We start from the raw sequence: 23,025 nt of genomic DNA on the forward strand, positions 1-23,025 counted from the left end.
TGGAGTATTTATACTGAGGACATTTCTCAGAGTTAGTTTCCTTTATAGAGTAAATATATGACTTCCTCAAGTCCTCTATTTGTGCCCAGTTTAAATGAAAGACAATAAAATTTCAATCTTCCACCACTTAATCCTGGAGAGAAGGGCTCCTCACTTCCTAGGGTGTGTGCATGTGGGTTTTGATACATGTCTCCTATGCTCCATCATTTACTAAGTGTCCACCATAACCTCAGCAATGTACTGGAACTCAGTACATAATATTTCTAATGCCCAGATAATTCTGTATGAAGAAATGCTGCTCTCTTCAATTTTATAGATAAGGAAAATATTCAGAGATATTAAATACTTGCCCACACCACACAGTGTCTAGAAACAGAGCTAGGATGCAAGCATACCAGTGTGGATGCCAGTGCTTGTGTGATAGCTACTGGGCCCCATCAATTTGAAAAGATGTTGTAGTGTCAGTAGAGCACATGAACATAGTTCTGTGATTGTGGTATCACCATCTTGGACATTTTTCTTAATTGAAGTATTGTCGATTTACAGTGTTCTGTTAGTTTCTGGTGTACAGCAAAATGATTCCAATATATGCATATATATTCTTTTTCAGATACTTTTTCATTATAGCTTATTACAAGATATTGAATATAGTCCCCTGTGCTATAAACTAGGACCTTGTTTATATAGTAGTGTGTGTATATGTTAACCCCAATCTCCTAGTTTATCTTTCTCCCACTTTCCCCGTCAGTAACTGTAGGTTGGTTTTCTGTGTCTATGAATCTGTTTTGTAAACAAGTTTGTTCATACAAATTTTTTAGATTCCACCTATAAGTGATATCATACAATATTTGTCTTTCTCTGTCTGACTTATTTCACTTACTATGATAATCAGTAGGTTCATCCGTGTTGCTGTAAATGTCATTATTTCATTCTTTTTATGGCTGAAAAATATTCCATTGTGTATATATACCAGATCTTCTTTATCCATTCATCTGTTGATGGACATTTAGATTGCTTCCATATCTTGACTATTGTAAATAGTGCTGCTATGAACATTGGGGTGCATATATCTTTTTTAATTAGAGTTTTTGTCTTTTCCAGATATATGTCCAGGAGTGAGATTGCTGGTAACCGTAGTTTTATATTTTAAGGAACCTCCATTCTCTTTTCCATAATCACTGCACCAATTTACATTCTCACCAACAGTATAGGAGGGTTCCCTTTTCTCCACACCCTCTCCAGCATTTATTACTTTTAGACGTTTTGATGATGGTCATTCTGGCGGGTGTGAGGTGATACCTCACTGCAGTTTTGATTTGCATTTCTCTAATAATTCGCAGTGATGAGCATCTTTTCAAGTGCCTGTTCGTCATCTGTATGTCTTCTCTGGAGAAATGTCTATTTAGGTCTTCTGCCCATTTTTTGATTGGGTTGTTTGTTTGTTTGTTTTGACACTGAACTGTATGAGCTGTGTGTATATCTTGGAAATTAAGCCCTTTTGGGCCACATTGTTTGTGAATAATTTCTCCCAGTCTTTATGTTCTCTTTACAGTTTGTTTATGGTTTCCTTTGCTGTGCAGAAGCTTATAAGTTTGATTAGGTCCCATCTGTTTATTTTTATTTTTATTTCTATTGCCCTGGGAGACTGACCTTAGAAACCACTGCTACGATTTATGTCAGAGAATGTTTTGCCTAGGTCTTCTTCTAGAAGTTTTATGGTGTTGTGTCTTATATTTAAGTCTTTTAGCCATTTGTGTTTATCTTTGTGTATGTTGTGTGTGTGTGTTCTAACTTCGTTGATTTACATGCAGCTGTCCAGCTTTCTCAATATCACTTGCTGAAGAGACTCTTTTCTCCATTGTATATTCTTGTCTCCTTTGTTGAAGATGAATTGTCCGTAGATATGTGGGCTTCTTTCGGGACTCTCTGTGCTGTTCCATTGATCCAGATGTCTGTTTTTCTGCTAATACCACACTGTTTTGATTACTGTAGCTTTCTGAAGTCTGGAAGGGTTATGCCTCCAGCTTTGTTCTTTTTCCTCACAATTGCTTTGGCAATTCTGGGTCTTTTGTGTTTCCATATAAATTTTAAGATTATTTGTTCTATTTCTGTGAAAAATGTGATGGGTAATTTGTTAGGGATCACATTAAGTCTGTAGACTGCTTTGGGTAGTGTGGCCATTTTTACAATACAATAAGTCCTCTACATACAGACCTTCAAGTTGTGAACTTTCAAAGATGCAAACATGCGTTCATATGTCCAATCACATAAGTTAGTTCACCTGTCTGGCATACATTGTCACGTGTGTGCATCCTCCACAAGTGGTTGTGCTTTTGTGTACTTTACTGTACACTACTGTATAGAGTACAGTAGTACAGTATCTTTATTTCAAGCCCAGGATGTCCAAAAGTAAGAGTAAAAGTGGCGGTGGTGTAGCTGGTACTACTGTACTGTACTGTAAGATTGAAAATGTTTTCTTTATTTTTTGTGTTTGTTTGTTTTTTACGTATTATTTATGTGAAAAGTATTATAAACCTATTACAGTACAGTCCTGTATAGCCGATTGTGTTAGTTGGGTACCTTGGCTAACTTTGTTGGACTTACAAACAAATTGGACTTATGAACATACTCTTGGAATGGAGTTCGTTCATATGTAGGGGACTTACTGTATTAATTCTTCCAAGTCAAGTGCATGAGATATAGCCATTTATTTGAATCATCTTCAGTTTCCTTTATCAATGTTTTATAGCTCTCAGTGTAGGTCTTTCACCTCTTAGGTCAGGTTTATTCCTAAGCATTTTTTGGATGCGATTTTGAAAGAAATTGGTTTTTTACTTTCTTGTTCTCATATTTCATTGTTAGTGTAAAGAAATGCAACAGATTTCTGTATGTTAATCTTGTATCCTGCTACCTTGCTTTTGTGTGGAGTCTTTAGGGTTTTTCTATATAGATTATCATGTGATCTATGTATAATGAGAGTTTTAACTCTCCCCATCCAATTTGGATACCTTTGATTCTTTTTCTTGTCTGATTGCTGTGATGGGGACTTCCAATACTATGTTGAATAGAAGTGGTGATAGTGGGCATTCTTGTCTTGTTCCAGAATTTAACAGGAAGGCTTTCGGCTTCTCATTTTTGAGTATTATGTTGGCTGTGGGTTTCTAATAAATAGCTTTTATTATGCTGAGATATGTTCCCTGTATATCCACTTTGGTGAGAATTTTTATCACGAATTGATGTTGAATTTTATCAAATGATATTTCTGTATCTATTGAGATAATCATATCTATTGTGATAATCATTTTGTCTTTTCTTTTGCTGATGTGGTGTATCTTATTGATTGTTTGCATATGTTGAACTATCCTTGTGACCCCAGAATGAGTCCAATTGATCATAGTGTATGATTCTTCTTATATATTGTTGTATTCAGTTTGCTAATATATTGTTGAGGATTTTTTCATCTATATTCATCAAAGATATTGGCCTGTAATTTCTTTATTGACAATGTCTTTGTCTGTTTTTTTTATCAGGGTGGAGGTGGCTTTATAGAATAACTTTGTGAGTGTTCCCTTCTCTTCAATGTTTGGAAGAGTTTGAGAAGGATCGGTATAAGTTTTTCTTTGTATGTTTAGCAGAATTCCCTAGTGAAGCCATTCAGTCCTAGCCTTTTGTTTGCAGGGAGGTTTTTTGTTTGTTTGTTTGTTTGTTGTATTACCAATTCTATTTCACTTCTAGTGATCAGTCTGTTCAAATTATCTATTTCTTCTTGATTCAGTTTTGGTGGGCTGTATATTTCTAGAAACTTGTCCATTTCTTCTCAGTTGTCCAATTTGTTGGCATTTAATTGTTCACAGTGTTCTCTTATGATTTTTTGTATTTCTGTGGTCTCAGTTGTTATTTCTCCTTGTACCTTTCTTATTTTGTTGATTTGAGTCCTCTCTTTTTTCTTCTTGGTGAGCTTGGGCAGAATTTTGTCACTTTTGTTTATCCATTCAAAACACCAGCTCTTGATTTTTTTTCTATTATTTTTTTAATATCTATTGTATTTATTTCCTCTCTGATCTTTATTATTTCCTTCCTTCTGTGCATTTTAGGCTTTGGTTCTTCTTCTTTTTCTGATTCTTTTAGGTGGTAAGTTAGTTTATTTGAGATTTCTCTTCTTTTCTGAGGAAGACCTATATTGCTATAAACTTCCCTCTTATGACTGCATTTGCTATGTCCCATAGATTTTGTATGGTTGTATTTTCATAGTTGTTTGTCTCAAGGTGTTTTTAATTTCCTTTTTGATTTCATTGTTGACCCATTGTTTTTTTAGTAGCATGTTGTTTAGTCTCCATGTAATCATTATTTTCTCATTTCTCTTTCTGTGGTTGATTTCTAGTTTCATACCATTGTGGTCAGAAAAGATGCCTGAAATAATTTCTAACCTCTTAAATTTGTTGAGGCTTATTTTTTATCCTAGTATGTGGTCTACCCTAGAGAATATTCCATGTGCACTTGAAAAGAATGTGTAGTCTGGTTATTTTGGGTGTAATGTTCTGAAAATATCAATTAAGTCTAAATGTTTTATTGTGTCATTTAGGATCTCTGTTGCCTTATTGATATTCTGTCATCTGTCCATTGAAGTCTGTGAGGACTCTGTGAGCACACTGAGAATGAGGTTGCTCAGGTGGAGCCACACCTCACTCTTTTACTAGTTTAGTAGAAGAAAAGAAATGTTCTTGCTTATAAATGAAGGAGAAAATGATTTTCATTATGCAAAGTATCCTTCTACAACCTTCAATTTTTTAAAGACCTAATAAACATATTATGAATTCCATATTGTATTTATTCTTAATACATCAAGAAAAACTTGCCTAAATGTATTTTATTTTTCTCAAATAATATGATTATCAAGTATGATCTTCTATGCCTGTGTTTTTTCACTTGGAGAAAAAATTCTGATATATAGAAATATATCAGTTTCTTTGTCTTACCTGCAAGCATCAGAGGAAAAGAATTGCAATATCCGGGTCTTCTCAATGAAAGGTGGAAATGAGGCTGCATCTGTTTAAAAATCAAGCAAGTGGCAAGGGATTAGGTGAAATATGTGTCCTAGAAAAATCTAGAAATCTCAATTCCAGCATAGTTAAGAGAAATAGAATACAAACTATATATAACATTAAAATTCTCCAGTAGCCACATTTTAAAAATAAAATAAGTATCAGGTATATTTTATCTAACCCACTATATCAAAAATAGCATTTCAACATGTAATCAATATAAAAACTAACAAATCTCAAGATCCAGTGTGTACTTATAGCCTATTTCAATTTTTACTAGCCACATTTCAAGTGCTTAATTGTGACACATGGCTAGTAGCTACCGTATTCAACAAGTCTATATACTATACACATTCACTGGTATCCGTTCATATTAAATTTTCCTACTCCTTAAAAATAAATGAAAGTTTAAAAAAACAATGGCAAAACCACATGTTGTTAAACCTGTGATTTTGTTTGTTTTTGAAATCCCCACCCTATCTGTAGAGTAGCACTTTCCTTACTATGAGGTTCATTTAGAACTCCTGTTTGGTAAATGTTCTTCTTACTTTTAATAGTGATTTATTCATCTACCCTAATGGCTGATTAATATTTTTAAATCATTTATTGAAGTTCTCTCACTAAATAGAATTTCCTGAAAATAGTTGGAAAAATATACACATCAAACTAAAAAGGGCATTTGTTGAATTTATTGAATCTCTACTATGGTTATGATCCATGCACACACTGGATATAAGAAGAAATAGTTAGATAATTCCTCCATTTGCTCCACAAATCAATATTACCAAAATGAGGCACCACTGAATGTGTTTGTTCAAAACAGTAAGACCCATCCTTCAAATATGAATACCACACTTTTTTTCTGGTAACTGCACTAACCTTGTGATCTTATTACATTTCATTTATACTCTTGTGATAAGTGAAATACAACAGATGATCACAGTGAATCAACATTGAGAGAATGAGATATTAAAGATTAGCTTAAACTCCCCAAATAGGTCCCTGAATGGGCATTGCCTACAACTGCCTTCCCAACACCTTAGCCATAAAAGAAAAGAATACATTGAAAAGCTTTAAAAAATCATTTGAAATATCATCGAAGATTATGTCTTAATGACACCAGCAATTACCATGGGTCATGATCATAAGATAGCTGATATTAGCAGGGCTCTTTTTTAAATGCATTCAAATGTAAATCAGTATTTTCCTTTTCTGTCTCTTTAAGTTTGTTGAAGAAGATAGAGGAAGTACTTCTAAATCATGGTTAAAAGTCTTTGGAACATTTTCCATTTCATTAGTCTCTTTTCCCTAGCGCCATAACCAAAAATCTCTCTCACAGGGATGCCATCAGAGTCCTCTGGCCTGTTCAGTCTACCTCTGCTCCTAGTTTGTTTTACATATATTTTCTTCTTAGATACTTTTAACTTCATGCCTGATACTCATGTAGTTATGTTACTGTCATTAATAAATCCTCTACCTCGTTTTTTAAAAATTCTTTGCTTCTCAGTTTTGGACAAAAGTGTTTAATTTTTTTTTCCTTAAACCCATATAAAGACTCCTTTACTATTTAGGAGAAGCACAATATATTTCTCTCTGTATCTAAGGATACAGTATGAAGTTTATGGTTATGAAATTACTAGAGTTAGTGGTATTGGGACACTTGACAATTTATTGGCAGAAATGAACTACTTAGAAAGGAGTTTCTTCACCCAATTCCATGATTCAAAGCACTACAAAGCAAACTCAACAGTGGTTTTGCTGTTTTTTCTACAAGAGAGTATTAAAAACTTAAATCAACATGCAAAACTCAGTAATACCTTTGGAAAAGTAAACATTCCCCATGTTTGCTTTTTATTCCCTACCTTTTACATAACTTTGTATTTAACATTTTTCATTTTCATTATATTACTTTCCTATGAAGTATTGCCTAACTAGCTTTGTAAGCATTATGTTGTGCTTCTGCTTTTTAGCGGCTGAGAGCTCATCTCCTGGTATTCAATTCCCATTGCTTTTTACAATCTTAATCCTTAAACTAATAGGCCTATATATATACTTTGCTTTACTTCAATAAGAATAATAAGCTGGCTCTAACCATGCTTAAATCTAAGTACATAGTACTTTCTTCCTAACTCTAATTCAGAATGTTCATTTTTGCATACATTTTTCATGGTTAGTACACATGTAACCTTGTTTTTGTTGCTGTTGTTCTTTTCTCTCTCTTTCTGACCATCTTCTTCAAAATAGATGGCTCTGCTTACAAGTTCACTGATTCTAACTCAGCCTGAAATCTTTGGAGGTATGTCTTACCTTTTGTAATAATCCTGATATTTTAATTCCTTTAATGTTAAATTATTATCTTTATAGTATTTACAAAAGATGTGAACAGTAACCACTACTCTAAGGTTTTCTAAACCTTTACTTCTGTGGTCAGGAAGGAGTTCATTAAGTTTGTACAAAGCAAACGTTCCCCAGAAATGCAGTAAAGACTCATCCTCGATGGTTAATCTTGAGAAATTCCATCACATTAGACAGACATTTACTAAACCTACATAAGAACAGAGACTCTGAATTATGTTGCAGGGATACAAAGATAGGCAAACGTATACGCTCAACCCCCAGAACATTGTAGGTATGGAGGTGGATTTGTGGGAGAAAGGAGTTGGTTTCATTGTGATTATTACCACAAAACATATGCCCTTGGGCTTCCCTGGTGGCACAGTGGTTGAGAGTCCGCCTGCCGATGCAGGGGACACAAGTTCGTGCCCCGGTCTGGGAAGATCCCACATGCCACGGAGCGGCAGGGCCCGTGAGCCATGGCCGCTGAGCCTGCGCGTCCAGAGACTGTGCTCCGCAGCGGGAGAGGCCACAACAGTGAGAGGCCCGCATACCACAGACAAACAAACAAACAAAAAAAAAACATATGCCCTTACCTGTACCATTAATCATGTCACAATAACTTGGCCAATAGGAGAGATGCCTTAGGAATAAAGAAAAAAAGAAAATGATATTCTTATTTCAAGGGCACCTTTCTCACATCACTTTGTCTATTATGATTCAGTACTTCTGCTAAAATAATAATTAATATTGATTAGACTAGATGTGACAAGCTAAGTTTAAGAAATGTTCTAAATCATTTGATCCATGTTTTGTTTGAAGTTTCCATTTTGTTGAGTTAAATGAATTGCCTGAAACAATTAAGTGATCAGATTATAAAATAAAAACTGCCAAATGTTGTTAGTTAGAAACAACATGGAACAGAAACAGTTCTTCAGAAAATAAAATTGAGAAAATTTATCAGACACTTAGATCTTTTAGGGGAAAGTTTTTTTTTTTTTTCTAGTGGGATTATTTCATAGTATGTTGCATTCAAACTGAATAGGAGGAAGAGAGTAAATGGATAACTGATGTAAACTCAGTATGAGGGAGAAGAGGGGAGTGTGGAGGAGGAAAGAAAGAGAAGCAGATGTTGGATCAATCGAGATTGGAAACATAGATAATTTATCCCTCTCTTTTAACTCTTGCAATAACCGGCATTTAAGTAGGGCAGAGTTTATTAATTTATGCTCTGGCATCTACAAAAGATATATATATATCTGGAAGCAATAAAAACAACAGTAGTGATAGTTTCTCTGCACACTCAGCCACTTTTTGATGATGGAAAATGGGTTTTTCATACTCCTAACATACCATCCAATAAGATGTCAAGGCAAGCTATTGTTTCTTTTTTAAGCCGAATAAGCGATTAATCATGATCAGTCTTGCCATGATCAGTTAAATTAACCTTGTCATAATCTTAAACTCTCCTCAAAACCTCTCTGTAATATTGAAATAGAGGAAATGCTCATTTTCCTCAGTACAGAGATGTGATTCCCCTGAAGTGAGCATTTAGAAGTGTTTGTTTTCCTCCATTAGACTTTTCCATAAAAAAATATGTGACTGTGGAGTCTGTGGAAGAAAAAGAACTACAGGACTGAGGGTTTAACTGTTTTAAGCAATTTTTAGATAGGAACTCAGTGTGAGTCAAGGGTTACTTAATCAAAATATTTCATCTCTTGATTTTGATTACTTTATTCTTTGTCAGGAAATCACTGATTTAAAACTCATTTTAACTTTAAGGAGGAAAGACTTTCTCCCTTGATATTTATTGGGGTTCTTCCTATTTTAGACATATGAATTTGGTATACTCTGTATAAACAGGCAGGAGCTAGGGAAAAATAGGAAATCATGGCTATGTGAACATATCTCATTTTACTACTATTTCACGGGAGGCATGCTCTTTATCTTCAAGTTTAATATGTCAATTTTAGAACTTGAAATACTAATTCCATTTTCGCATTGATAAAGGTTTTAAAAAGCTGTTATCAATATAGAAAATTATTTCAAGAAAATTTTGAAAGGGAAGGTCATGAAAGCATTGGCATGGATACATTGAGCTTCCACCTTATGGCACATTTAGTCACGTTACTGGAATGAGCAAATTTATATTCCATGCTCAGTAAAAAAAAAAAAAAAAAAAAAAAAGCCAGTAATATATACTTTTCAACCTGCTAGACACTAAGTTGATATGTTGATTTTCTTCCTTTTCATTTGTGGTTATGTAATTGTACAGGTGCTTGATAGTGCCTGTTATACAGCAGAGATGGAAGTAGTCCCTTTAGATTTCTTTATGTAAGAGACCCTGTGCATAAAGGTCAACCCTCAAGTGGGGCTGATACTCAGCACCTATGCACTAGTGTGACCACTCATCACAACTAAAGGGTTAACACCTGGCAGAACAGGAGTTTCTAGGGCTGAGATACAGGCAGGTCTGTTCCATAAGTTGGCGCCTGTGCATTACCAGTTGTTAAATAAGTTTCTTGCCTGCCTTAGAGTATCCTAGTGACACACATACACATACACATACACACTTTGCCTGGATACTTACTTTTTGCCTTTATATGTGTCAATTATGGCAACTTTGCTTATGTCATCTTTTCCATTGAAAACTTTATAAACTCCGTCTGCAGTATTGTGGTACTGAAAAGATACATACAAGAAAAAATTACTTCTAGCACAAGCCATATTTTCCAAGTTATAAAATATGTAATTAACTCACTTTTGCATTTCTCAAACACTGGTTGTTTATAATTATTTTATGTGATTTGAAATATATATGCAATAAAGTTTTAAAATTATTGGTCTTTAATATTTTAAAAAGACAGAATATAAAATGTGCCTAGAAATAAGTGCTAGATGCTGAACAAAGGAAGAAAACAAATATAAGAAGTTGATGTGATCCAACTCTATCACTCTTTGCCGTAATTAAGCCAGAAAGGCCATTTTGGTCACTACTCCTATTATATTGAGGTGAGGGGATAGTGAACAAAACCTATGAGAACTGTGGCAGATTTCTAGAAGTTTTCTCAACGTTGTTATTTCTAATAAGTGGTTACTAAAGATTAGGTACACAGAATTAAAAACAGAATTAGCCAAGGAAAGAATTCAGAGTATTTAGTTAAATACTAGTAACTGAATTTTTTATCCCTTAATGCTTTCTTAATTGATATATAACCTTGCAATCCTAAAAAACCATCTATAGTAAAATAACAACAGTGAACTGGAGAATATAACTAATGTCACATACAGTGCCAAGTGAAATCATGGTCAAAATTTCAATTCACTAGTCAGATTATCCTATTTATAACTTGAAGCATTAAGGTATAACTAAGTACATCACCAAGTTCACATTTTTCTTAATCTCCAAACTGCCATTTTATAACTTTTGTAGATTATAGAAATTCTTTTCAATTATTTCTATGAAAATATGACATTGCTGATGTATCAGTCTCATTGTGTGCAATTTTGGCTAAGTTTTAAATATTCAATACAACAAATTTCTAGGATGTCTAGAGAAGGAAGAATGACATGATGAATATATTTAACATAAATAAATAAAAATGTGGCATTAAACTTGATTTTTTAGATAGGAAATCAAAACCAAAAACAGTGCTCAAAGCCTTACCAGCTTACAATCTAATTTTAGACAGTTGTATATTTATCAAAGAGTGGAAACTTGATTAAATGTTGTTTCTTAATTTTAAATTAAATTGTTAAAAAATTTAATTGTTAAATTCAGATAGGTAAATTTTCCCAACCAGGAAAGCTAAACCCATGTGAGATGCAGACTTAAAAATCTTAGAATATGTATTCCCAGATCAGAAATAGGGTTAACACACTAAATGATAAAATTATGAATTAACAATGCCATTATATTTATCCAATTAAAGTTTAACAATATTGACGTTCATATTTGGTACTCACAGGGTAAAACACACCAACTGTAGTAGGAACTGGGTATGGAATCAAGTTCAAGAATGGATCCTTATAGCCCCATAATAGTTCTTTCAAAGTTCTTTTTTGAAACATAGAAGAGTTTGATTTTTTGATAAAGATATTGACTATTGTTTGAACAAATGCGCTTGGATAGAGATGGGGCACAGCCTATAAAAAAAAAATCACTGTTTAAGACACCAATAGCCATATCATATTTTTAAGAGGAAATGGATAAATAGCACAATTAAGTTTAATAAAACAACTTTCAACTGTCTCTTTAAAATTACTGCCAAATCTTTCCAGGACTAAAAGTGTAATGTTTCTTCATCTCTCAATGATTACTTTTCTCTGTCTCAGTGTGAGTCACAGGAAGAAGATTTCAAAGTTAAATCCTACTTTTTTAAAATGATACACTTTAAGTGGTCTTCTCAATTCAGTTGATTATTCTATGTCTTGTCATCTTTCCAAATGACCGTAATTCAAAATAATGCCAAATGAACACATTTTCATAAAAATGACAAAACAAATAATATCTAATGATAGTTCTAATCATGAGATTAATTACAGAGGATTCTAGAGTATTTCAAAACCAGTAATTTTGCTGTTTGTCTACTCACTGCTACAGCCAGATTGAGAACAGTGAAAGTGTCATTCTCGGTTCCAACTGATAGTGAGGGTTCAAAGATGGCACCATTGGGCTGCAGGAAAGAGACTGTGTGGGTCTCGGAGTCCCACATTATATTTTCCTTGGCTAGATAACGAACTCTGAAAAAATAAAGGAAATAAAATTCAAAATAATTGTTGCAAGTGAACATTAAGTCTCATATGCCGTTCATTCATACAACAAATAATTTTTGAGTGCATGGACTATGTCAGAAATTAGGCTAAACAAGTAGGTTAAAATGATATATAAGCAAATGCTGAGTTTCTAGCAAATCAGAGTAGGCAGGGAAGGGTGGGTGGGGAGATGTCTTAGAGGTGCAGAGCAGGGGAGAAGGAGTACATGTTATTATAGGAGTTTACACAGAGTCTGTGGGAAAACACACAACAGGTACAAACCCAGGCTTGGGATGGTTATGGGGGGATAATGGACAAGACACAATTCTACATAAATGATCTGAATGACAAGGAGAAGTTTAGTTAGATAAAATAGGGTAGAAAATAGCATGTAGAAGATTAAGGAGTAAGAACATGGTGTAATTTTAGATATGCAAACTTTTTTTTAACATCTGTATCGGAGTATAATTGCTTTACAATGGTGTCTTAGTTTCTGCTTTATAAGTCAGAAAGAAAAACAAATACCGTATGCTAACACATATATCTGCAAACATTTTATTATGATTGGTTTACAGAGTAAGAGTAAGGAGAGTGGTGGAAATAAAGCCACTAGAATAAACAAGATCTCAAACACAAAAGGGTTGTGTCCTGTACTCAGATATTTAACTTTTTATCCTGAGGGTCCGGAGGAAGACAGCAGAGAGGTTTAAGGAAGGGAACAGTAAAAGCACGTTTTCTTATATTAGAAAGACTGTTCAAAGTGCACAGCCTTTCCAGCACTGTTTTTTTCATAATTTCCAGTATTTTAATGAGAAGGATAACTAATGGAATATAATTTCCACTTAAGAGATCATTCCCCTCCATCTCTGCCTTATATATTGAATACTTATTAGCTCTAAGTTCCTGGCTCTAAAATCTCTAGGCAAAGTACCAACTACTTCTTAGGAATGTGGTGAAGGGTTACATTATGGAAAAAAAAAATCTTTTGCAAGTACAAGATATTTACTGAGATGAAATAGGGTAGACATTGCATTATCATATATTTGAAGGCCTATTATTTGAGGCTACAGTAGTTATCTATTACCTAACTAAGATAAAGACTGAAAAAAACATGGGACTGAAATGTATAAAACATAACAAACCAAAAAAGCCACACATTTCAATCAGGTACAATACCTGTAAGGTAGGTATTATGAGTGTTTTTTTATTACCAATCACAGTGCCTGGTACTTGGTAAGTTCTCAACAAAAAATTTTGAATGAATAAATTAATTAATACCTCACATTAATATCTCAAAAGAGAATTCAAAAAAGATAGAAATATATTTTAGTTTTAATATAATTTCTTCAAAGCTTTATTGTTTACTTTTCTCTGAGTACTGTAGACATACAATAATATAAAAATCTGAAACAGCAGCCAGGACAGTCTATTAATAGTCAATTACTATTTTCTCTTAGATAATTGTATTTTAAACTTATATTACCTATTATTAACATTTAAAATTAAAATGCTCTAATTTTCAGGAACATTTATGTGTATATAATAATTGAGATAACAGCAAAATAATTGTGACCCCATTCTAGTTTACTTAGTTGTACTTACAATACTGTACCAGTAGATGGCAATCACTAAGAGAAAAAAATCCTTTAAACTGAGGCCTGTGTTTAGAATGTACTTTTAAAAAGAGAACATAATCACTGAATTTTTGGTTTAAAAATTAGAGTATAAGGAATTTCCTGGCAGTCCAGTGGTTAGGACCCCACGCTTCCATTGTCGGGGGCATGGGTTCTATCCGTGGTTGCAGAACTAAGATCCTGCATGCCGTGCAGGGTGCAGCCAAAAGAAAAAAAAAGAATATATACAGGTTTTAGAAAGTTTTTTTTTGTTAATTTTTATTGGGGCAAAGTCGATTTACAGTGTTGTGTTAGTTGCAGGTGTACAGCAAAGTGAATTAGTTATATGTATACATATATCCAATCTTTTTTATTTCTTTTTCCATTATAGGCCATTACAGAGTATTGGGTAGAGTTCCCTGTGCTATACAGTAGGTCCTTATTAGTTATCTGTTTTATATATAGTAGCGTGTATATGTCAATCCCAATTACCCAATTTATCCCTTCCCCCCCACCCCTTACCCCCTGGTAACCATAAGTCTGTTTTCTACGTCTGTGACTCTATTTCTGTTTTGTAGATAAGTTCATTTTTACCCTTTTTACAGATTCCACATATAAGTGATATCATATGATATTTGTCTTTCTGTGTCTGACTTCACTCAGTATGACAATCTCTAGGTCCATCCATGTTTCTGCAAGTGGCATTATTTCATTTTTTTATGGGTGAGTAATATTCAATTGTATATCTGTACCATATCTTCTTTATCCATTCCTCTGTTGATGTACATTTAGGTTGCTTCCATGTCCAAGCTATTGTAAATAGTGCTGCAGTGAACACTGGGGTGCACGTATCTTTTTGAATTATGGTTTTCTCCAGATATATGCCCAGGAGTGGGATTGCTGGATCATATGGTAGCTCTATTTTTAGTTTTTAAAGGACCCTCCATACTGTTCTCCATAGTGGCTGTACCAATTTACATTCCCACCAACAGTGTAGGAGGGTTCCCTTTTTTCCACACCCTCTCTAACATTTATTGTTTGTAGATTTCTTGATGTTGGCCAATCTGACAGGTGTGAGGCAATACCTCATTGTAGTTTTGATTTCCATTTCTCTAATTATTAGTGATGTTGAGTGTCTTTTCATGTACGTTTTAGCCATTTGTATGTCTTCTTTGGAGAAATGTCTATTTATATCTTCTGCCCATTTTTGGATTGGGTTGTTGGTTTTTTGTTTTTTTTTTTTTAACTGAGCTGCATGAGCTGTTTGTATATTTTGGAGATTAATCCCTGTTGGTTGCTTCATTTGCAAATATTTTTTTCCCATTCTGAAGGTTGTCTTTTCATTTTGTTTATGGTTTCCTTTGTTGTGCAAAAAGATTTTAAGTTTAATTAGGTCCCATTTGTTTATTTTTGTTTTCACTATTCTAGGAGGTGGATCAAAAAAGATATTGCTGCAATTTATGTCAAAGAGTGTTCTGCCTATGTTTTCCTCTAAGAATTTTATAGTTTCTGGCCTTATATTTAGGTCTTTAATTCATTTTGAGTTTATTTTTTTGTATGGTGTTAGAGAGTGTTCTAATTTCATTTGCTTACATGTAGCTGTCCAGTTTTCCCAACACCACTTATTGAAGAGACTGTCTTTTCTTCATTGTATATCCTTGTCTCCTTTGTCATAGATTAGGTGACCATAGGTGAGTGGGTTTATCTCTGGACTTTCTATCCTGTTCCATTGATCTATATTTCTATTTTGGTGCCAGTACCATACAGTTTTGATTACTGTAACTTTGTAGTATAGTATGAAGTCAGGGAGGCTGATTCCTCCAGCTCCATTTTTCTTTCTCAAGATTGCTTTGGCTATTCAAGGTCTTTAGTGTTTCCATACAAATTGTAAAATTTGTATTAGTAAGGTCAAAGGGAGGAATCTGCCTCAGATTTTGCTTTCTATGTACTCCTGCCAAAGCAAAGTAATTAAAAAAAAAAGACTTATGTTGGATCTGAGAATATTCAGGAGTTACTGGGTCTTCATAGAGATGGTGTAGGTTGGAATAATAATAATTAAGGTCTCTATCCAGTTAATTTCATGCTTTGACCCATGTCACACCTTGTCAAATTTCATCAAGCTCACGTTAGCAGCCATTCTGTTTAAGGAGGGACATCCTCCTCCACTTCCAATTTCAACTGAGTTCAGGGTGTAATTGATGGGGAGGCAGGTTCACCTCAACACATGGAAGACTCTGAAATTATTAACTTTTTCTGAAAGGTGACCAGTTGTTTTCCCATCATTTAAGGCAGCCAAGCAGACACTAAGGACTCTGTTTTGTTGACATCATGAGAAAAGATGACTCACAGTTGATCATAAATCCCTTTAACATTGTTATATAAATAGGAGTTTATTGTTTACATACTTTAGCTGCAAATCTAACTTCTCTTCTCCAATCCTCCCCATATTGCTTTTCCAAGTAAATCAATCATATCTAACCCATCCCCTTTCATCCCTTAGAGAGATAGGGAATAAAGAATAAAATTTATATTAACTGTCACCTATCAGAGCAGGACTAGCACAGGATTCAATATTATGTTTATGTTTTCTGATACTCCAATTAATATCTTTAAAAGTAAAAACATAACCCCTTCCAAACAAATAAAAAATTAAACAAAAAACTTGATCAGTTCTCAAATTCTAACAAATATTCTCTTTTCTCACACATACTGAGTTCTCTCAGAGTATGACATTTATTTATTGACTGATTAACATTTACTCTATTGTGTTGTATAAAGTACCTATGTAATGCAAGCATATACTGTCCTAAAATATCCGTATTTCAAAATAACATGTGGTGTAGCCACAGTCTCTGCAGAAGCACTGTGAGTAACCTGTGCCTTTACACTTTACAATCCATTTATGGCTGCTGTGAAAAGTGTGATAACAAATGAAGAAAAAAAATAAAGCTAAGTATGAAGGCACTTTTCCAAACATACACAGCTTACAGTGGAACGCCAATAGAATAAGTCAAATGAGCACATTTGATGTAGTATCTCTAAAATGTAAACTCTTCAATAAAAAGCCAAAGGCACATAAAAATATATTTTAACTTTAAAATAACTTACAGTAATACTTTACTTGTGTCTTACCAACATGTTGCTGACAGTCAAAATTTCAGGATATAGATATAATATATAGGGATATATAAGAGCTACAAGCAAATCTCCGAAACCCATCAAGTGGTTCAAATGTGAAAACAGAAAAAAATTTTAACAATGGAGAATTTGCTATGGTGAAATCTAACAATATAATATAGAAAGGAGTCTAGAAAAAAGGCTTAGATGTTAAACAAATTTTGACTTCCTCTTGCTCAGAAAATGCCAAAGTACTGTAAAGGTCTTTAATGTGACTGGCACAGCCCTTCATAGCTAGATAGTGCCAATCCTGGCCAAGCCAGATTTCTGACCTGTCTGGAAGCAAAAAAGTGTGAGCTGTACATCAGCAATGCCCTCCAAAAATGGGTTCTGACTCTCTTCCTCTCTTTGTCAGGATAGTTTTTTTTTTTTTTAACTGTTTTTGCAAACAGGGCATAACAGGTAAAAAATATTTTGTTGGAACTTTATTCTAGAAAACCCATCATGTAATGGCAAATATAGTCAGTGTATCTTTCTCTTTGACTGTGGTTAGTTTTGTTTTGATTTTTGAAACCTTTTACCCCAAAGGAAAAGAGCCAGAGATGTACTGTTAGTTATTTTTATCCGTGACCTTCAGCACATCATCCAGAAATGAAGGCCCAAGATCGAGCTGCAGGAAGAGGAGGGAACCCAGTGAGATCAGAGAGGGACTCCTCTGATTTTTAGTCTTTTCCTTGACGAGCTCACACCAGGCGGGATGGTCAAACATATTCTTGGCTGCCCAGTAGGGGTACAGTTTGGAGAGGCTGGCAGAGTGGTGGGACTGGGATGGGGACCCACCAGAGCCCCCATGAAACGTCCCCCTGATAGACCATACTGTTCTCCTCCATGACCCGCTCACAGCTAAGCCAGGGCAGCTTTCCCGGACCAAAGGACTCCTGTTTGGAATCGAATGTCACCGTTGACAATAAGGGCAACATGAGTGCTTGGGACCCTCCAAGAGTCGGGAGGGAGACGATGTTTTTGAGCACCAGGGTGAGCGTTTCTGTGAACATGGAGTCGGTGGTGCCGCTGGCCCTGAAGAACTCCATACACCCAGGGAACTGGCCCATGCGTGCTTTCTCCTGGTTTCCAGGTAGAAGATCAGAGTTCCCCTGAAGAAAGGAAATGTCTCCAAAGACATCGTGCTGGCCATCCTTGACCATGTGAATGGTGTGGCAGAAGTCTCCAAGGGGAGGACTGATCATATGGGGAGACAAGATGCTCCTCCGTTTAAATTTCTTTCCTTTCTTATTATTGGCAGCTTTCAGGTAAATTAGGGTCTTGGCTGCTCTTCTGGAGTCGGAGAATGTCGATTTCACAAAAACGGCCACTTTCTTTCCGGATGTTATTTTCCCCCAGTATCTTTTTTTTTTTTTTTTTTTTTTTTGCGGTACGCGGGCCTCTCACTGCTGTGGCCTCTCCCGTTGCGGAGCACAGGCTCTGGACGCACAGGCTCAGCGGCCATGGCTGACGGGCCCAGCTGCTCCGCGGCATGTGGGATCTTCCCGGACCGGGGCACGAACCCGTGTCCCCTGCCTTGGCAGGCGGACTCTCAAGCACTGCGCCACCAGGGAAGCCCCCCCCCCCCAGTATCCTTTTTGATAGGAACTGTCACATCATTTTTCTCAAGCAGCCGCAGAAGTGGCTCTGAAAGAAGGCGGAGGTGTAGGAGACCTCCTTGGACTTAACAGCCGACTGGGGCTTTCTGGAGAGCCGGCTACATCCTCCAATCCCTGGCACAGCGTGGAGAAGCCAGCGGTGCCAAGGATCCCAGCTACTGCGGGACCCACACCTCCCGAGGGCGCACTCAGCTCCTGCCCATCACGCGCAGATCCAGCCAGGTCAGCCAGCGCCTGCTCAGACCATTATCTGTGCAGAGGCTGTGTGAAGGCTCCCAGGGCCGGGGTCTCCGGTCTCGCCCCCAGCTGCTTGGCCCCCGCAGCTGCGCTCCCTGCCCTCTCAGGCCAGGATAGGCATATTTAAACAACGGTGCTTAGATTCTTATTTGGTCATGTGGGAATTCTAGATTTTCATAGGTACACATCGTAGCTACAACTTTTTTTTGGACCAAGATAATACTCACATAGGGTTTTGATAATAACATAAGAACTATAGACCATGAAAAAATAAAAATATTTTCCAAGGTGAGAGTTTTGTTTGTTTGTTTTTGTAACAGTGAAAGCCAAGCCGTCTTTGACAGAGTCGTGAATAGTCACAGATGTGCCTGGAGACAGGAGACGTGCGGATAATTACTAGGTCAGAATAGGCACCCAGGCGCTCGGCATGCGTGCTTATGCTCACAGGCATGCTCATGTGCTGCGGTAGCAGGCATCACCCTCCCAACTACTGTTATTTCATTATATTTGAGTGTGAGTTGTCAATCTAGATATATATTAATGAATGGAGAGGAAAGAAATTATATAATTATAGACCATCTGAAACAGATAAGAAAGTAAAACTGTGAATTAGAAGAAATCATTACAAATATGAAATTTTGTGATAATATTTGATCATGGCATATAACTAGTTGTAATTATTCTTGAGGAAAAATCACACATTTTTATAACAAATCACACAGCAGGACTTAACTCTGTTCCCATATGGGCACCATAAGTCTATTTCTAATCCTTGGTTAAGTTTAGTGTCTTTAGCACCTCAGTCTCTTTTTTTCTTACTTCAATAGTTAGAAAAGATACATAGTCTATAACTTAGATAGGAGAAAATGGACACAAAAATCTAAGACCTACCAGTCCCTAGGTATGTGTGAACTTGGTAAATCACTTCATATCCCCTGGAATGAGTTTTCAAAATTTACAAAATGAAAGGTTCTGGCTAATTATTTCCCCCTAGTGCTAATGTCTAAGATTCTATTCAAAAGTGTGTTAAACTATTAAGGAGTGTACATAAAGGTATAGCTTATTCAGTCTCAGTACTGGAGAAAATATAAGAATGAAACTACTGGATGAATAAAAACACCCTTACGACCTGGAAAATAGTTTGAATAGAAATCCTTAGCAGTATTGTAATTATGTAAAATCAGTTTAATGTTGTTCTCAAATTTGAGTGTGTATTGCAATCCCCCAGAGTACTTGTAAAACTCATTAATGGGGTCTAAACCAAGAGTCTCTGATTCATTTGGTCTAAGGTGGGGCCTGAGAATTTGCATTTCTACTTAGCTCCCAGGAGATGCTGATGTGGCTGGTTCAGGAGCCAACCTTGGAGAACCACTCATATAACCTACACTTTCAATTTTAGGATCTCAAAGTGCTCTGGTTTTAAAACTTTGATAGATGGTTTTTTATTTAGCATGCATATTTTAGACTTGTTTTTTAAATTCTATTTATTATTATTATTTTTTAATATTTATTTTATATTGGAGCATAGCTGATTAACAATGTGTTAGTTTCAGGTGTACAGCAAAGCGATTGATATATATATATATGTATATATATACATATATAAATATATATTTACATATATATGCATATATATATATGTAAATATATATATATTTACACACACATATGCACACGTGTATCTATTCTTTTTCAAATTGTTTTCCCATTTAGGTTATTACATAGTATTGAGCAGAGTTCCCTGTGCTGTACAGTAGGTCCTTGTTTATTTTAAATATAGCAGTGTGGATTGATTGGGAGTTTGGGATTGACATGTACACACTGCTAGAGTTGTTGAAAATATATGCCACAAGTGTAAAGCACCTGTAACTTCTTAAATGTAGAACAGTTAATTGATGCTGGTAAATTCATAATAAAATATATATTTCTTATCATCATTAAATCCTTAGATTAGAGTTTTATATAGGCAGAAACAGAATATTTCAATGTTATGTTAATGGCAAGAAAATAATAAGTACATTTCAATACAATGACATTTGTCAAGTGGAAGCTTTTCCAGAAACACATATGGTCAAGGAAAGAATGCCACTTATTGCGGGGACTCGCTCACCTGTACGTGTAAGGACCTCTTTGCTTAACTTTAATTTTGCTGCTGTTAACTGCCACCTCCTCTGGATTCTGTACGTCAAAGATCCAAACCTGTCTGTAAACTTCTGCGCCTGTTTTAACCCAATTTTTAAAAGCAATTGTACCTTCTTCAAGGACAGCTTCCTATGAAAAAGAAAACAAGTTTGTGTTATTGACTTGTAGTCAATATGGGCACTTGTGGGAGTTGAAAACCTTTAGTTAGTCAGCGAAAGCAATAAGCTCAAGTACGTTGCTCATGAGAACCTTTGCAGCCTGTTACACGCTTGCAACAGAAATGTTTTCAACGTTATGAGACCAGTCTCTTTTAGTTAACCTTTTACAAAGAGAATCAGCATGTAATATTGTAGACATGTCTGTCGATTGTAAGGCCAGCCATTGGCAAGCTTTAGAGTGACCCTATGGCAATATTGCGACAGTTCGTAACACAATTTATTAAGCAAATTTTATTAAACTTTTTCCAAAAAATTCTTATCAGGTCAAACATTAACCTCTCTTCTGCCTTCAGTGAGTTAGACTGAGGAGGCAAAACAGAAAAACTGAGAGAAAAATATAGTGGTATTGGAAGCTTTTTTCATTTTCTTCAAATCTTGGCCACTTCCAGGGAAGATGATCACTTAACATTTGTCAAACTCCCCTTCAAAACCCCGCTCAATGAGGCTTTCCTAACTCTCAGTACATTTGCAGAAATCTATTAGTACGTGTTTCCAAAAATTACAGCGGATTGTAATTCGTTACTATTACTGTCTGATTCGTTACTATTAGGTTACTACATTTTAGAGAAAAGAATGAAAAGGGGACATGTCCTATTATTCTTTTGTGAAATCCACTAAAAATCTTTGATGCTCCTTGTAGTAAAGATAGATACACCGGAAAAATACCAATGACAGAATCAGAAAGCCCTACATTAGAAATTGGCTCCTGTGCTTTAGGAGCTGGGACTGAGTAGAAAATCACCAGATCCCTTGGGTCAATTTCAGTATCTGTAAAACGAGGGAATTATAGATGGTCTCGTGGTTTCCTTCCAAGGCTTTGACTCTCTGAGCAGGAAGCCTCTGAAGCTCTAGTAGCTAATGCAGACAAAGGTGACTTTGTAGCAGGCAGTGTTTCCAAATAAGTACCTTGGGAGGAATGCCCAGGTGTAAAGTTCCAACTTACCTTAGTGCTAGAGGAAGAGGAAGAAAAGTATTTCACACAGAATGAGCTTAACAGGACCCATGAATACAGGGACAGTCTGACCTGTTTGTTTCCTTCACCTGCATTCATAGAATGATGGATCAGGAAAGGACAGTGAACATTAGCACATTTTCTAGGAGAGCATGCTGAGGCTCTGAGAAACCAGGTGTCTGGCCCACGTGTAACTGAGGCAAATACCTAGAAGTAGAATCATGACGAGGATCCTAGTCTCTGACCCTTAGGCTTGTCCTCTTTTACACCGTGTTTTTACTATTTTTTGTTCCTGTCACCTCTGCACTTAGTTGGTAGAAGTCAAATTAAGTTTCATATCTTCAGGAAACTTTACTTATTACTTAATGCAGAGAATAAGGGAATTCCTTAGAGAAGAACAGGGCATTGGATATAATGCCATTACAAAATCCTGTGCTGTTGCAATCCTTTTACACTGGGTACATTGGAGCTGCTAAAGTGATGTTAGACCTTACTTTTTTACAACTAATTATCCTTAAAAAATGCTTTATTGCTCCTAAAAATCTTATTTCCATAGTAAGCTGAAAATTAAGACAATATTGCACATAGATAAAGTATTATGACTGTTCCTCTAAATGTAAAGGTGTTTATGAGGGTGTTGAAGCTGAAATCTATACTGAAGTTGAAATCTGTGTTAATTTACCCATTTCCAGAAAACACACGAACCTATACATTATTACTCTCACACTATTGATATAAGAATCTTAAGGACTGATATAATATCAATTGTTTATCATGTACCTCTCAAGGCACATATTTTATTTTAGTTCTTAATAAAAGGAACTCTATAAGTACTTAAAGAATTGAAAAGGGACTGTGACAGAATGTACTTGGCAGGACAGAAAACTTCCTCGTTCTAATGGTTATGCATTTAATATCAAAAGACATTGTAAGCGTATCATGTCTTTTTTCTAA

General features: G+C 35.5%; 1 protein-coding gene and 1 pseudogene across 3 annotated transcripts in view; both read right to left on the minus strand.

Moving 5' to 3' along the window:
* LOC308622677 (platelet glycoprotein 4-like) overlaps positions 1 to 23,025 on the minus strand; it is a 66,057-nt gene that overhangs the window by 8,407 nt on the left and 34,625 nt on the right. For both annotated transcript variants that reach the window (XM_081244250.1, XM_081244251.1), the window contains exons 3-8: positions 20,870 to 21,030; positions 11,972 to 12,119; positions 11,343 to 11,522; positions 9,967 to 10,058; positions 7,973 to 8,019; positions 4,977 to 5,046 (exon numbers count right to left, since the gene is read on the minus strand). In XM_081244250.1, coding sequence (XP_081100376.1) covers positions 4,977 to 5,046; positions 7,973 to 8,019; positions 9,967 to 10,058; positions 11,343 to 11,522; positions 11,972 to 12,119; positions 20,870 to 21,030 — 698 coding nt within the window. The remainder of the gene's footprint in view (positions 1 to 4,976; positions 5,047 to 7,972; positions 8,020 to 9,966; positions 10,059 to 11,342; positions 11,523 to 11,971; positions 12,120 to 20,869; positions 21,031 to 23,025) is intronic.
* Positions 17,472 to 18,306, minus strand: LOC308622491 (cdc42 effector protein 3-like; annotated as a pseudogene). Its single transcript has one exon. The product of its transcript is annotated as a cdc42 effector protein 3-like (transcript).

Source organism: Mesoplodon bidens, assembly GCF_964165515.1.
Source record: "Mesoplodon bidens genome assembly, chromosome: 9".
NCBI lineage: Eukaryota > Metazoa > Chordata > Mammalia > Artiodactyla > Ziphiidae > Mesoplodon > Mesoplodon bidens.